This window comes from Hoplias malabaricus, chromosome 3 (genome assembly GCF_029633855.1).
Source record: "Hoplias malabaricus isolate fHopMal1 chromosome 3, fHopMal1.hap1, whole genome shotgun sequence".
In the NCBI taxonomy this organism is placed as follows: Eukaryota; Metazoa; Chordata; class Actinopteri; order Characiformes; family Erythrinidae; genus Hoplias; species Hoplias malabaricus.
The window spans coordinates 26,362,427-26,377,959 of NC_089802.1; the positions used below are offsets into that span (position 1 = coordinate 26,362,427).

General features: G+C 46.7%; 1 protein-coding gene across 2 annotated transcripts in view; it reads left to right on the top strand.

Annotated features, from left to right (window-relative positions):
• pald1a (phosphatase domain containing paladin 1a) overlaps positions 1-15,533 on the top strand; it is a 32,828-nt gene that overhangs the window by 6,645 nt on the left and 10,650 nt on the right. For both annotated transcript variants that reach the window (XM_066666437.1, XM_066666438.1), the window contains exons 2-18: positions 5,751-5,933; positions 6,325-6,427; positions 6,596-6,775; positions 6,958-7,122; positions 7,341-7,501; positions 7,842-7,917; positions 8,412-8,596; positions 9,184-9,280; positions 9,464-9,568; positions 9,796-9,891; positions 10,273-10,407; positions 10,843-10,959; positions 11,352-11,531; positions 11,699-11,896; positions 12,373-12,513; positions 13,102-13,173; positions 13,803-13,943. In XM_066666437.1, coding sequence (XP_066522534.1) covers positions 5,764-5,933; positions 6,325-6,427; positions 6,596-6,775; positions 6,958-7,122; positions 7,341-7,501; positions 7,842-7,917; positions 8,412-8,596; positions 9,184-9,280; positions 9,464-9,568; positions 9,796-9,891; positions 10,273-10,407; positions 10,843-10,959; positions 11,352-11,531; positions 11,699-11,896; positions 12,373-12,513; positions 13,102-13,173; positions 13,803-13,943 — 2,322 coding nt within the window. In that variant the 5' untranslated portion in view covers positions 5,751-5,763. The remainder of the gene's footprint in view (positions 1-5,750; positions 5,934-6,324; positions 6,428-6,595; positions 6,776-6,957; positions 7,123-7,340; positions 7,502-7,841; positions 7,918-8,411; positions 8,597-9,183; positions 9,281-9,463; positions 9,569-9,795; positions 9,892-10,272; positions 10,408-10,842; positions 10,960-11,351; positions 11,532-11,698; positions 11,897-12,372; positions 12,514-13,101; positions 13,174-13,802; positions 13,944-15,533) is intronic.

Consider the following 15,533-nt stretch of genomic DNA (forward strand, 5'->3'; position numbering starts at 1 on the left):
TCCGCGTGGGTTTCCTCTGGGTGCTCCGGTTTCCTCCCACAGTCCAAAAACACACGTTGGTAGGTGGATTGGTGACTCAAAAATGACTGTGTGTGTGTGTGTGTGTGTGTGTGTGTGTGTGTGTGTGTGTGTGTGTGTGTGTGTTGCCCTGTGAAGGACTGGCGCCCCCTCCAGTTGCCCAATGATTCCAGGTAGGCTCTGGACCCACCCCAACCCTGAACTGGATAAGCGGTTACAGATAATGAATGAATGTATTACCCTATAGAACCTGTGTAACACTATATAACCCTATAGAGGTCTATATATCCCTGTAGAACTCTGCTATATATAATGTTACAGATAGATCATATCTGTTCTTACCTGTACAGGTGAAACATACCTGTGCAAACCAAAGTGTGTGTGTGTGTAGGTGTAGCTGACAGTGGGATGTTCGCTGTTGAGCAAGACCAAGACTGAGAGGGTCCGCCTCCACATCCTCTCTCTCTTTTTCTCTCTCTCTCTCTCTCTCTCTCTCTCTCTCTCTCTCTTACACACACACACAAACACACACCTACTTTATGCTGATTTAGCATGCTTCTTTGCGTGTGTGTTGTGTGCTGTTGGGTAAATGAGTGAGGATCAGCAAGACAGTCTCCTCTCTGTTTGGATGGATTTAATAATGAAGGGGACGAGTGTGTAAGGTGTGTGTGTGTTTGTGTGTGTGTGTGTGTGAGAGAGAGAGAGCAGTGTGTGTATGTGTCTGGACCGTGAACTCGGAGGCAGGTACGGACTGGCTGTGTCACTGCTGGAGTTAACATGTTTTAGAGATGTGTCTCGTGTGTGTGTGTTAATTTTTGCCAGTGATGGAAATTGTTGTTGTTTTTTTGTGTAAGAACTGCTTTACTTTATATCAGTCTGCTGTATAGTCTTTTATTTCTATACTTTTTATTTGTTTGTTTGTAGGAAACATGCCACAGATTATTTTACTGAAGATATTCTTTCATTCACTCTTTCATTCCTTTGATAGTTTTTGACAGTTGTATTCAGATTTTAAAGAAGACTCATATTTAACACTGATTCTGGGCACTGTTTGTAAACTCCAGGAGCTTGAGACAACATTCTCATTGTTGTTTGTAGCTGAGACTCGTGAGCTGCTTTTGTAAAAGTGTTATTAATCCTCCTCAAATAGTTTAAAATGATTCACCCTAAAACCAGATGTCACTTCATGCCCTTTCATCCTCTCAGAAACACAAAACCTGTTTTTAAAAAAAGTACTTAAAAGCTCTCACAGCATGTAATAAATTATTGACATTTGAAAATGTTTAACTTACAGTTAGCAAAAGTTGAAATTAATTGTGATAACGCTGTGATAAAGAACACACTTTAAGAACAGCAGTCTCTCTTCAGCCCTCTCTGAGAACGACATGGGCGTGGCCCAATTAGCTAATGAGCGCGAGTAATTGACAGTTCTCAGTTCAGTGCATGGAAATCAGAGACGAGTTCTAGAGTAAAACACTTTCAAAATCCTGTGAATTGATGTGTGTGAGTAGAGCGGGATTTGGGATGATCTGCCACTAGGGGGCGCCACAGTGGATCACCATGATCGGTGTATTTGCCATGGCACATTTCCTTCCTGACGCAACCCTCCCATTGGTGAACTCTCTTCTCATTGGCATAAGAACAAACCCATCCCGGAGACGTTGCGGTTCGCAGCTTGTTGGACTGCGTTGTGGCGTTGTATTAATCACAGAGTCGGGACTGAGCACTGAGACGGTTCTGAGATCTGGGGTGCTGGGCTGGGTGTGGGCGGAGCTAGCTGTGTCAACCGCGTGATTGGTCAGGGATGGCGTTCCTCAGCGTTCCTCACTGTTAGGACCCACCCGTTCCACACGGAGATGGGGAGGTGCGGGAGAAACACTGCACTCAGTGACTGGGGTTAGGGAAGGTGTTGATTACACTCTGTTCAGTGTGGCCCTCAGGAGCAGGCTTCACTCCAGGAGACAGTTCTGCTGCTTTGATGCTTAATTATTTTCTGTGGATTAAAGGGTTAGTTTTAAGTAATTAGGAGCTGTTAAAAATCTTTAAGTGATTAAGAGTGGAGCTGGTGTTTTCCTGTTTGTTTATTTCCTCGCTGTGCCATATAAATACAAGTGTCTAACAAACAGAGAAGGAAAGGTCTTAACTCTCAGTGGAAGTCAAAGTAAAAAGATGATATTCAGAGTCATTTTGGAGCATTTCTATTGGTCGATTCATCACGAAATTTACACACAGTGTGAAGGACAGCTGCTGTGTTAAGGTGATGCAGTAACTACACACACACACACACACACAGATACAGGGTTTTCTCTGAACAGGGACGATATTGAAGTGTGTATGTGTGTGTGTTTTCTCGTGACGTGGAGGATACAGTTGGGAGCCGCCGTCTGGAGGAAAACCTCATAAATTATAGATGTCTTTTTTTAAAAATAGTTTTACTGCTCCTTGTCCTCCGCTGCTCAGAGCCTCAGCTGGAGACTGGGACGAGGTTCCTCCGTCTGCCTCTGTCTCCTCTCTCTCCGACAGCCGTGGCCCTGGGAAGCTGGAGTTTCTGTTTTCTGAGTTTCACTGACCGTGAAGCAGCTGCACATGAGCCTAGCCCTAACACACCGCTACACAACACAGCTGTCGGGGCGTGGCGGTGCCTCTCTCGGTCCGTACAGTCTTAGTTCCTCATGAAGGGTTCTGGGAGCTGAATCTTTAATAACAGACAAATCCTGATAAAGCGGCTTAACTCTCTTCACTCGCAGTTAATCTGAGTGTGTTTTTAGCGACGGCGCGAATACAAGCTGAACACAGATATAATCAGAGATCACTGGTTTATTCATTTTATTTATTTTAATTCCCTGAGAAAAATCCTATCAGCGACAGTCACTAATTTATCTTTCAGTGTCAGGGGCAATCTGTGTGTGGGTGAGTTTGTGAATATATATAAAATTTATATTTAGCCAAAACACCTTAAAACATGAACCAGTAAATGAAGTATCATTTCTCAGGAGTCTGAGTGATGCTGAGGTGTGGGCTCTGTGGCTTTTCAGTTTTCCTAACCCCCCCATACTAAAGTTACATAGTGCGGTTTCTGCAGTGCTTAGCTCAGAGTAGAGAGCCCTGCTCTCTCTGTTACACGTCAGTGGAGCATCACAATGATTTAGAGACTGTAATTTTAAGGTAAAAATAATACCTAGAGTTGCTTTAATATATACTATAACCTATAAAGAGTGTGTGTGTGTGTGTGTGTGTGTGTGTGTGTGTGTGTGTGTGTGTGTTTGTGTGTATTTCAGGGCTCTGGTACAGGAGTGTCTTATTTAAAGCTATGTCTAAATGAGACGTTAGGAGATTGTCTGGTTCTATTCCTGGGGTTTAAACATAGTGTGTGTGTGTGTGTGTTCCACCCAAAGTCTAAAAAGATGTTAGATGAGGTCTGGTGCAGGAGGTGGACAGTGGTGTAATGGTGGATAGTGCGGGTGAAGGTAGATGTCCTCCTCTACTCTCACTGACACATCATGTCGCCTCACACTGAAACAGTACCCTCAGCACTCACGTGACAGCCCCCCCCCCCCCCCCCCCACACACACACACATATACACACACATACACACACAGAGGGTGGGCAGGGGCTTGGGTGCGTGAACGTTGATGTTATTGCAGTTGTGTAATGTTGTTATGGACGGGACGTCGGGGTGATGTAAGGGGTGTGAGGGATGTACGGTGGTAGTTGTGTTGTGTAAGAATAGTAATCCATTAATAATCAGAAATAAAAACAAGCGCACGATCAGTGCCATCATCATTTACACAAGTGTCACCATGGTGTGTGTTTATCTGGGGCCACTGTAACGGATCAGCACAGGTGTTACTGCCATTACTGCTGTTAGTGCTGTGGGTGTTATGGTAGTGTGGTGTAGTTGTTGTGTAGTTGTGTAGTTGCTGAGGATGTGTGGTGTAGTAGTGGACGTGCAGGAGGAAGTGCTGTGTTAGTGTAGTGTTGTGTTACAGTGATATTAGTTGTGTGTGTGTGGTGTAGGGGCGGAAGTGCAGGAGGAAGTGCAGGAGGAAGCGGGGTGTTCCGGGCTGCGGGGGCTGACAGTGGAGGGTGTGTTTCTGAAGCAGAACACCGTTCTGATCGTCCTGATTTCAGCTTTGATTCCGGCTGAAACAGAACGGTTCTCTGAGCAAAACACAGAACCACTACAGAACGGTTCTCTGAGCTGAGGCACAGAACCACTACAAAATGGTTCTCTGAGATTCTGTTTGGTCTGATGATAAAGTTCTGGTTTCAGAGACACAGTTTTTTCTGGATCACACTCTCCACTCGTCTCGGGGTTTCTCTCCAGAGAACGCGGTTCCACTGTTCCCTCCCCTTGGGGCTGGTGCTGGGAGGAGTTCTTCTCCTGTATCCCCCACTTAGCTTTGGGCCTGGTGACCTGAGACTCATGCTTCAGAGCGTCCAGCTTCATTACAGACGTCTGCACATGGTTTTAGCACTGTGCATGTGTGACCCTGCCTGTGTGTGCGTGCGTGTCTCTGCCTGTGTGCGTGCAGGTCTCTGCCTGTGTGTGCGTGTGTGTCTCTGCCTGTGTCTCTGTAGGGGTGACCCTGTCTGTGTGTGCGTGCATGACCCTGCCTGTGTGTCTGTGTGCGTGAGCGTCTCTGCCTATGTGTGTGCGTGGGCGTCTCTGCCTATGTGTGTGCGTGGGCGTCTCTGCCTATGTGTGTGCGTGGGCGTCTCTGCCTATGTGTGTGCGTGGGCGTCTCTGCCTATGTGTGTGCGTGGGCGTCTCTGCCTATGTGTGTGCGTGGGCGTCTCTGCCTATGTGTGTGCGTGGGCGTCTCTGCCTATGTGTGTGCGTGGGCGTCTCTGCCTATGTGTGTGCGTGGGCGTCTCTGCCTATGTGTGTGCGTGGGCGTCTCTGCCTATGTGTGTGCGTGGGCGTCTCTGCCTATGTGTGTGCGTGGGCGTCTCTGCCTATGTGTGTGCGTGGGCGTCTCTGCCTATGTGTGTGCGTGGGCGTCTCTGCCTATGTGTGTGCGTGGGCGTCTCTGCCTATGTGTGTGCGTGCGTGCGTGTGTGTGTATGTGTGTGCGTGGGCGTCTCTGCCTATGTGTGTGCGTGGGCGTCTCTGCCTATGTGTGTGCGTGGGCGTCTCTGCCTATGTGTGTGCGTGCGTGACCCTGCCTGTGTCTCAGCACGTGTATTACTTTAAAGATGCATTAGTGAATTTGTCAACTGATATTCCTCCCTATAAAGAAACAGAGGCTACACTGCCCCCTGGTTGGCTGCATGTGTGAGACACAGGTTGAAACAGGGGCGAGGGGATGTCTGATGTCTCCTGTGAGCTGTACCAGTCTGTCCCGGGGTCCCCTCTCTCAGGCTTGGGGTCTGTGTGTGAGAGCAGTGTGATTGTGATTCCGCTGGCGTAGAGAGGAGAGTTGGGTGAGGGGGGGTTGGACGGTGTGTGTGTTAGTGAAGGAGAGGGGGGTTCTGCACAAACGCTTCACACAGGGAACAGCTCCCAGCTGCAGGAAGCGTGCACAGGACACACACAGGAAGAGCAGAGGAAGGAAAGAGCTGAAGAGTCTCAGAGGAGAACACTAACCACTCTGTACACACAGCTCAACACGCTCAGAGGAGAACACTAACCACTCTCCTGTGAGTGTGTTGAGCTGAGTCTACAGAGTGGTTAGTGTTCTCTGAGTGTTGAGCTGTGGTCTTATATGATTCTTTGTGTGATTGACAGCTGCTAGAGGATTATGGGTACAACTGCCAGTGCTGCCCCTGCAACCACGCCTGAGAGTTTCCACGGCAACAGGATGACAGACAGCAGGCAGATGCTAGGCCAAGCCTCCTTCCAGACGGTCAGCATCCACAACAGCAGGGCCAAGTCCATCATCACTAATAAAGTGGCCCCTGTCGTTATCACGTAAGACACACGCACACACACACACACAGTTTAAACACACACTCTCAGCGGGCTGTAATGCACTGTTTGCATTAGTGTTTGCATTAGCGTTAGCACTCACAGTTCTGTTCCTCTGCAGAGTGACACTGATGTGAGATGTTCCACCCACATCACACACCATATATAACCAACAGAGACGTGTGTTTGTGTGTGTGTGTGCTCAGTCCTGGTGTGTGAAAGTCTCAAGTAAATCATCCCCCTCAGATCTTTATTCTCTTCATCAGGATTGTCTCTCTCTCTCTCTGTCTCTGAGCTCAGAGCTGTGCGGTGTGTGAGTCGGGGGCTGAGTGTGTGTCATGTGTTTACTCTCTGATGGGATTCACCTGTAAAGGTGTGATTGATGTGTCCTCAGGTATAACTGCAGACAGGAGTTCCAGATCCACGATGAACTGCCGAGGACGCATTACAAAGTGGGGCGCATCTCGGACACCATGCCTGAACACTACCTGGTGCAGGTAACGTATACACACACACACAGCGTGTCACTGCTCTGGATCACAGTTTCATGGACTCTGATTGGAGAAGAGGAGCTAGGAAACATCCTGTGTTTGAGTAAAATATATATACTCTTTAATGCCTCCTCCCCTCTCTGTGGTTTTTAATTTGTGTGTGTTCTTCTGCAGGGTTCCTACTTCATGGTTCTAGACGTCTTCACTAAGGCTGATGTCCTAAACACAGCTGCTTCCTGCGGAGCTCCTAATTTCCGCCAGAGTCGAGGAAGTTTCCCTCTGTTTGGAATGGGGCAGCCCAGCCTGGCTGGTTTCAAACAGGTCCTGTCCAAGCTGCAGAGCCAAGGACATGAGGTAAGAGCTGGCACACACACACACACACACACACAGAAACACACACACGGCACAGGGGTGCTGAATTCTCTCATATCGAAAATGAAAGTAAAGTCAAATGTTGGTTTATATATATATTTATATAATTACTATTTTATTCCTTTATCTGACTCTCTGATCTCTCTCTCTCTGGTTCTGTGTAGGAGGTGATTTTGTTCTGCCTGCGAGAGGAACCGTTGTTGTTTTTGCGTGTGGAGGACAACTTTGTTCCGTACACCCCTCGTAGGAAGGAGAACCTTCATGAGAACCTGCACAGCCTCAGCAAGGAGGTTCCAGTGGAGAACCTGGAGCTCAGCATCAGGAAAGAGGTCAGAGAGGCTTCCCTTCAGATCCTGAGGAGGAAGGAGTGTCAGTAATCACCCCCACACACTCTTAAATACACCTTCCTCAACACACTGCCCCTGAGAGCGGTCATTAGCCACACGTCCTCCACCACTCTCAGCTTGTCCGTGGAAACATGTCCCCTACACTGTGATTGGTTCTTTCCCTTTCCTCGTGATTTAAACTTGGATCTCTTCATTTGCAGCTGCATGACTTCGCTCGTCTGAACGAGAACGTGTTCTACGTCTACAATGACATCGAGCACTTCAAAGACGAGCCACAGAAGATTTCTATCTGCTGCGAAGAGGACATCCACGTCACGGAGGAGGTCTACAAGAGACCACTCTTCACCTTACCTGCCTACAGGTGAGTAATTACTACCTGAGCATTGTTAACTGATACGATTAGCAAGGTTATGGCACTTTCCACTGCGTGGTTCAAACTCTACTGGACTCTACCGAACTCTACTTGTCTCTACTGGACATCTGCGTTGCGTGGCATAGAGTGACAACTCTCTCTGGACCACGAGAGAACAGCCACTAAACCAGAACCCGCTTCCAGAACCACCTGATTTACCTGGTGGAGGTGCAGGAAAGTCAAGTAGAGCCGAGCGGAGTAGGGACCCTTCAGTGGAAATGTGCCATTAGAGTATTGATAATGTTGATTAAGCGATTGAACGTGATTGATTTTGATTAATCTCCTGCAGGTACTACAGACTGCCTCTGCCAGTGGAGGGCGCTCCGATGGAGGAACAGTTTGATACCTTTGTGAATGTATTGAGGGTAAGAGCTCCTGTCCAATCACCTCTGGGCTTTAGTCAGGAGTGTGTTCCTCTGAACTGCTCTGTGGAATAATATCAGCTGCTACTTGTGTTGTGTTCTGCTTGTTGTGAAGAAAAGGTTCAGAACATATTAACCCTAGGTTAATCTACGCCAGTACAATTGTTATAATTGTTAGTTTTTAAAGCAGAAAAGATTATTTTGAGTTTATTTCCCAACAAGAACTGACCACCTACAAAAACAGAGAAATGGGATTCACTCTGAACATTGTTAAACACTCTCTCTCTCTCTCTCTTTCTGTCTCTCTCTCTCTCTGACTCTCTTTCTGTCTCTCTCTCTCTCTTTCTCTGACTCTCTTTCTGTCTCTCTCTCTCTCTCTCTGACTCTTTTTCTGTCTCTCTCTGACTCTCTTTCTGTCTCTCTCTCTCTCTCCTCTCTGACTCTCTCTCTCCCCTCTCTGACTCTCTCTCTTTGACACTCTCTCTCTCTCTCTGTAGGAGAATCCCTCTCTCTCTCTGCGGAGGGATGTTTCCTCTCCTCTTCCTGCTCTGTTGTTCAGTTGTCAGGTTGGAGTGGGTCGAACTAATCTGGGGATGATTTTGGGGTCTCTGGTGATGGAACGATTGACAGGAGCTCCGCCCACTCCACAGTCTCCGCCTCCTCCTTCACCTACTGACACACAGTAAGAATAATATCTAATATTTAATAATATTTAACTGAATTAAAGGTAGAACGGGGTGCAGCTTAAAGCAGAACTAGGTAAGGTTTGGTGTTTTTGCTCCTGGGCTCCCCTTAGAGTTGCAGAGTGGAATTCACTTTTCCAGCACTGTCCTGAAATCAAGCAGGAGAGTAACATACACCAAAATAACATAGTGCAGTTTCTGAAGTACTTAGCCTAGAGTAGCTATTCTCCCTTTTACAGCTCAGTGGAGCACCACAATGATTTTGAAGCTGTAAATTTAAGGTAAATAGTTTACCTACTGTTGCTTTAAGTCATTCCTCCATATTACAAAGATCACTAGTTTGAACAGTGGGTGTCGCTATCTCTCTCTTTCTCTAAATGTAAATAATACAACAAAATCAATTATTATTATTATTGTTATTGTTGTTGTTGTTGTTATTATACCTTTAGAATTAATACTCGTGTTTGTTGTTGTTGATATTTATTGTTATCACTGTTGTAATTAACTTACATCTCTTAGAGCTGGCAGTTTATATATTAGTTAACGTTAGAGAGTTTAAAAAAACTGACCCTGAGGTCGATTGCAGAACTGAGGACACAATGAAGTCCGAACCCAAAGCTCAGTTCCAGATCGTCCAGAACCTCATCAGCAAACTGCCCAACGGTCAGCAGATCGTCGAGGAGGTCAGTGGTCAACTTTTATCAAGAAAAAATATTTTAACATTGTAGCCTCAAAATTAAAGAATAGTTTATCAAAGATTTAATTCACTTCTTTCATTTTTAACAGAAATTAGTTTTTGAAGAGTTACATTTGAAAGCTAAAAAATCCTTTAAGGTGGTTGTTTATGTTCTCTGTGGGTTTTTAAGGTGGACCGGGCGATCGAGCTGTGCTCTGAAATGCACGACATCAAAGGAGCCATTTACGAGAACAAGAAGAAACTGGAGGCCATTGGAGAGGATTATCAGTCTCAGGTCAGAGACATTTATCACACCCTAGCAACCACATGGAATACCATAGTAATCACCTAGCAACCATCTTGAAAACCCTAGCAACACCCTAGCAACCACCTGGATATCATACAAAAAACACCAACAGCCAACCTGGTGTGTGTGTGTGTGTGTGTGTGTGTGTGTGTGTGTGTGTGTGTGTGTGTGTGTGTGTGTGTGTGTGTAAATGGATTGTTGTGTTTTTATTGTAGGGGAACAGCACTAAACTGTACTTCCTTCAGAGGGCACTGCAGAGTCTGGAGCGTTACGTTTATCTGATACTGTTCAACGCATATTTACACCAACAGGTACGTACACACACACACACACACACTGCTAATATTTACATTAGTTTCTCTATAGCCAAACATTTCACTACAACCCTCTCTCACTTTGTTTAAATCCCAGACTTTTACTCATGAGGAGAATTCAATCAGAGTAGTTTTAAAGGTGCTGTCAGTCATATTTCCCACTATGAATTAAGTACAGAGTCTCCACTAGGTGTCAGTGTGAAGACCGTTTCATAGCGTGAGGCAGAATCAGTGTAGAATCAAGTGTAGAAAATTACTGATTGCACATTTACCTGTGACAGGCATGGAATCAGAAGTTTAGAATTACGTGTGTGTGTGTGTGTGTGTGTGTGTGTGTGTGTGTGTGTGTGTGTGTGTGTGTGTGTGTGTGTGTTGCAGTATCCGTTGGCATTTGCCTGTAACTTCAGCCAATGGATGTGCTCAAATGCCTGGGTGTACCGCCTCCTGTCCTGCATCGACCAATCAGAGATCAGGGCTCCTGCGGACCTCATCACTAAAGGAGCCAGAGTTCTGGTGAGAGACCAGTCATGACCCAGAACAGATGCTATCAATTATCTTTCATTATTTTAATTAATTACATATTGATAAATAATAATATTTTGTTGTATTATTAATTATTATTATTATTCTAAATAAATCTATTAATTATGGAATTTTTTCCATAAAACACAATTATCATACGGGTAGTGGTCCCAGATCGGGGTTCAAGTCCCCACCCAGGTGTCCAGTGTTTCATCTCACAGCAATGTTCAGGGTTTGAAGGTATCCAGCCACATCAACACCAGTGAGGTCAGTTGCTGATGCTGGAGGAACTGGGTGGTGCTCTGTCACTCCAGAGAATACAGCTCCTCTGTGATGCAGGGGGGAGGGTTACACCCCTTTGGTGGATACTTGGCATTGAGCGTGGTTTTTTAGGCTCATGTGCAGCTGCTCCCGTGTCCCCTGCAGGTGTCTGAAGAGTACCTGGCCCCTGACGTACTGAGCACTGTGAAGGAGATGAAGGTGGCGAATTTCCGGCGCGTGCCCAAGCTGGCGGTGTACGGCATGGCACAGCCCACCACTGAGGTCAGGGTGAGGGTGGCGGGGTGGTACATGTTTCTCTCTATGGTCCCTCCGTTCTCTCTCTTTCTCTCTCCATTTGGTCTCTCTCTGCCTCTCCCTTTGTCTCTGGTCGGTCTCTTCTCTCTCTCTCTCTCTCTCTCTCTCTCTCTCTCTCTCTCTCTCTCTCTCTGGTCTCATGTCACAAATGTCTCTACCATATCTGTCTCGTATCTTTTTAATATCTCCTCTATGTCTCTTTCATACCCCCATAACTCTTTCATATCTCACTAATACGTCACAAACGTCTCTGCCATACCCCTTTCTCTCTCTCTCTTTCTCTCTCTCTCTCTCTCTCTCTCTCTCTCTCTCTCTCTCTCTCTCTCTCTCTCTCTCTCTCTCTCTCTCTCTCTCTCCAGGCTGCAGAGACAGTGATATTGTATCTGAAAGATGAGAAGAGGAAGCACCAGAGCGTGCTGTGGGTGAATGTCCAGGACGAGCTGGTGTTGGAGGCTAATGGACAGATGTTTTCTCCCCGAGAGCCTTCTCAACTCGACCAGCACATCTCCCTCCACTCTGCGCTGGCCAAGGACATAGAGGTACGGCCGAGCACCGCTGTTGTGAGGATTTGATGGCATTCAGCATTCACACATACAACTGCACTCGGGGATGGCTGCTTACTGCTGATCTGCCTGCAGGGTCCCGCCAGGAGGGGGCTCTAAAACCTTTGTGTGTGTGTGTGTGTGTGTGTGTGTGTGTGTGTCAGAGGTTGGAGACGGCTCTGAAAGAGGAGATACTGAGAGCTCAGAAGTGGTTGGAGGTGACTCTGGAGACGGAGAAACAAATGAAGATGTTTAAAAGCTGTAAAACTCTACAGGAAATATTTGACCAACACAGTAGTGTTCACCAGGGACTGGAGTTCACTCGCATCCCTCTCCCAGAGTGTACCGCCCCTACAGAACTGGTACACACACACACACACACACACACACACACACACACACACACACACACACACACACACACACAGTGTGTTTATAATGAAGTGGCTGGTGGGGACTGAGTTGTGGAGGCGGTGGTGACCTCTAGTGGTCTGAAGTGTTCAGTACAGGTTTAATACAGATATCCTAATACAGTATCCTAGTGGTGTTTGGGGTTCTGTGAAAATCACTCACTGTACACGTCCTTTACACACCCCTCTCTCATTCCTCCATCCCTCCCTCCCTCTTGTCATCTGTGAATACATTAGTTCATTTATTCATTCATTTGTCTCTCTGTCCATTCATTTCTCCTATATCCATCCATCCATCCATCTCTAAATCTATCATTTATCTCTCCATTTCTCCCTCTTTCCATCCATCCATGTCTTTCTCTCTGTGTCTGCTGTACCAAGAACCGTTTGTCAGTGAGTTGTAGTGTGTGTGTGTGTGTGTGTTGCAGGACTTTGACAGTCTCCTGGAAGCGATGAAAAGTGTCTTGGCGGAGGATTCTCGAGCTGCGTTTGTGTTTAACTGTTCGAACGGAAAAGGGCGCAGCACCACGGCCATGACCATCGCCACCCTCACGCTCTGGCACTTTAACGTACGTCCCGGGGTGGGCACGCTGCTCAATGCTGGAGGTCTTTAGATCCCTCCCGCGGACTCTTGGCACTCTCCATTCTGAAGCTGAGTGGAGAGTGATGCTCTCCTCTGTCTTAAAGATGAAAGCTTGAATTGTTGTTTATCTGTGAGGAAGAATTGGGTGAGAGAGAAGGGTCTGAAGTTCTGGAAACCCCTGATCTCTTTTATTTAAAGTAACACTAGGTCAAATTTGGTGTTTTTGCTCCTGGGCACCCCTTAAAGGTGCAGAACGTGATTCACTTTTACAGCACTGTGCTGAACTCTAGGTGGAAGGGGAGCAGAGAAAGGATGGGGTGGTTTTCTACCCTCCACCAAATGTGCAGTTTCTGCAGTGCCAAACCTAGAGCAGCAAAAACATAGGCTCTGTTCTCCCTCTTAAGCCCAGTGTAGCATCACAATGATACTGATGCTGGAATTTTACAGTGTAAATACTGCCTACTGTTGCTTTAATGAAAATAGTGTCTGAGGCTTCTGTACTGTGGAGATGTGAGGCTGATGTTGCTGTGGAGACGTGAGTGATGTTTGTAACCAAGGTTCTGGTGTTTCTCAGGGGTTCCCTGAATTTGCAGAAGAGGAGATCGTCAGCGTTCCTGATGCGAAATACACCAAAGGAGAGTTTGAGGTAACTTTCATTCCTTTAGGTTTATTATTATACATATTTATTTTTATTTATTCAGCTCTAAAACAGGTCTTGTCCGAGTTGCACTGCACTGATGGCTGCACACCGAGAACTCCCCACAGACCTGAGTTCTGGAGACTGAGCAAAACATTATAACCATCACAGTGTGGCCCTCAGACCCTTACACTGATCATTTCCTCCAACGCATTAGTTCTCCTCCATTTCGTTGTGAAACAGCCTTTACACTGACCCCTAGTGGCCTGGATGTGTGCGAGACTCTGTACTAAACCTGTTTTCCTCATGGACGGCCCTTGTGTTGGCGACCCGCTCTGTCGGGTGTAAAAATAAAAAGAATTTTGGAAAACAGTGAAACACAGACATGTGGATTTGAGGGGTGTAAGAGGATCTGACACACTTTCACACTTTAGTGAGAACACACACACACACACTTCTGCAGAGATTCCCATCAGTGCCATCAAGCTGCAAATATGGAGACGAAGCCAACTTAAAAATAAGAATATTACAGTGATGTACTGGTCTCTCTCTGTGCTCTCTCTCTCTCTCTCTGTGTTTTCTCTCTCTCTCTCTCTCTCTCTCTCTCTCTCTCTCTCTCTCTCTCTTTCTCTCTCCAGGTGGTAATGAGGTTAGTGAGGATTCTCCCTGATGGTCACCGGATGAAAAGGGAAGTGGACATGGCTCTGGACTCTGTCAGTGAGACCATGACTCCGATGCACTATCACCTCCGAGAGATCATCATCTGCACTTACAGACAGGTAGGGTTAGTTAATATCTGAAATTGGTGGAGTACCCCTTCACTAGCTGCAGTTACACTGTTCTCATGTAGATGGCCCTCTTCCTCCACAGAGAGTTGGTGTGGATGTCACTGCAGTGGATTTTTCTCTCCAGGAGGAGCAGTGTGATTCTGAGCCTTATTTTTCACACCAGAGAGGGCTTTAGTTCGTCTGATTTACCCCAGTGGGGAGTGAGGGGTGTGTGTGGGTGTGTGTGTTAGTGGGTTTGTGAGTCAGGTCTTTGACGTCATTTCTCTCTGGACACCGGGCAGTTATTGTTTAACAAGGTTACAATGGACCGTTGTTCCACTGTCTCCCATTTTCTCTCCTCTCTCTTCTCTCTCTCTCTCTCTCTTTTGCTTCCCACTGTCTCATTCTTTTCCAATCTCTCCCAATGTCTCTCTGCCCTTCATTGTCTCTGTTTCCCACTGTCCTTCACTGTCTGTCTTTTAGTCTTTCGCAAGACTCCCTCTGTGTCTCATCATCTCCCATTTTCTCTCAGCGCTTGTCCACCAACGAGGAACCAGAACGGTTTCAATTCGTGAACTAAATTTGAAACTGATTGGCATGTTTACACCGACATAAACTGGTTTGTGAACCAGAAAAGTTTGTGCCTACCTGGAACTAAAGTACAGTAGGTTCCTCAGGGTGAACCGTGACGTGGTCCGTGGACATGTGGAGGCTCAGTTCAGGAAAGAGCTAAGAGCCTCACACACAGTGTTATCCCCCAAAGGAGCTGGACACGGTCATTTACACCATTTCATATAAATAAATACTAGGAAATAAAACAGGAACATGCTCCGTTTGTGTGTTTTTCTGGTGCTGTGTTTGGAGGGTACCCTCTAATCGTGTAGAAACACGGGCAGCTTCACTGGATAGAACCAAGGTTCAAGAACAGAGCCGGTCCAAGAACCAGAATTCTTTTGGTGGAAAGCGCTAACAGTGCATCTCTCTCTCTCTCTCTCTCTCTCTCTCTCTCTCTCTCTCTCTCTCTTTCTGTGTGTGTGTGTTTCCCACTGTCTCATTCTCTTATAATCTCACCCTATATCACCCTTCATTGTCTCAGTTTCTCACTGAGCGGTGATCCAGGAATGTTCCTCAGGTTTCCCGGAGGAGCTGTGTTTGGGAAAACATTCATCCCGGACGTTACTCAGACTTTATCCTCCTCGCCCCGGTAATGACTCTGGGTGAAGTCAGAGTCAGCGCATGTGAGAACAGAGCGGGAAATATTCTGGAGTTTCTCCTGCACACGCTGTGCAGGCTCCGCCCCCACGCCTAAAGCACATGTTTCATTTCCTGCTGCGAGAGCACGTCTCACGCAGAAAATCTCCCACTGTGCAGTGTGTGTGTGAACAACCGATCTTGGACATCTTCGGACCCGACACCCCAGAGTTTCCCTAAAGATTCTCCAGAGTTCATATGGGAAAGAGTTTTTCTCAACATTTCTCACTGTCTCTGTCTCTCACTGTCTCTCTCTCTTTATCTCCCACTGTCTGTCTCCCATTGTGTCTCTCTCTGTCTCTGTCTCCCACTGTCACTCTCTCTCTCTCACTCTCTCTCTGTCTCTCTCCC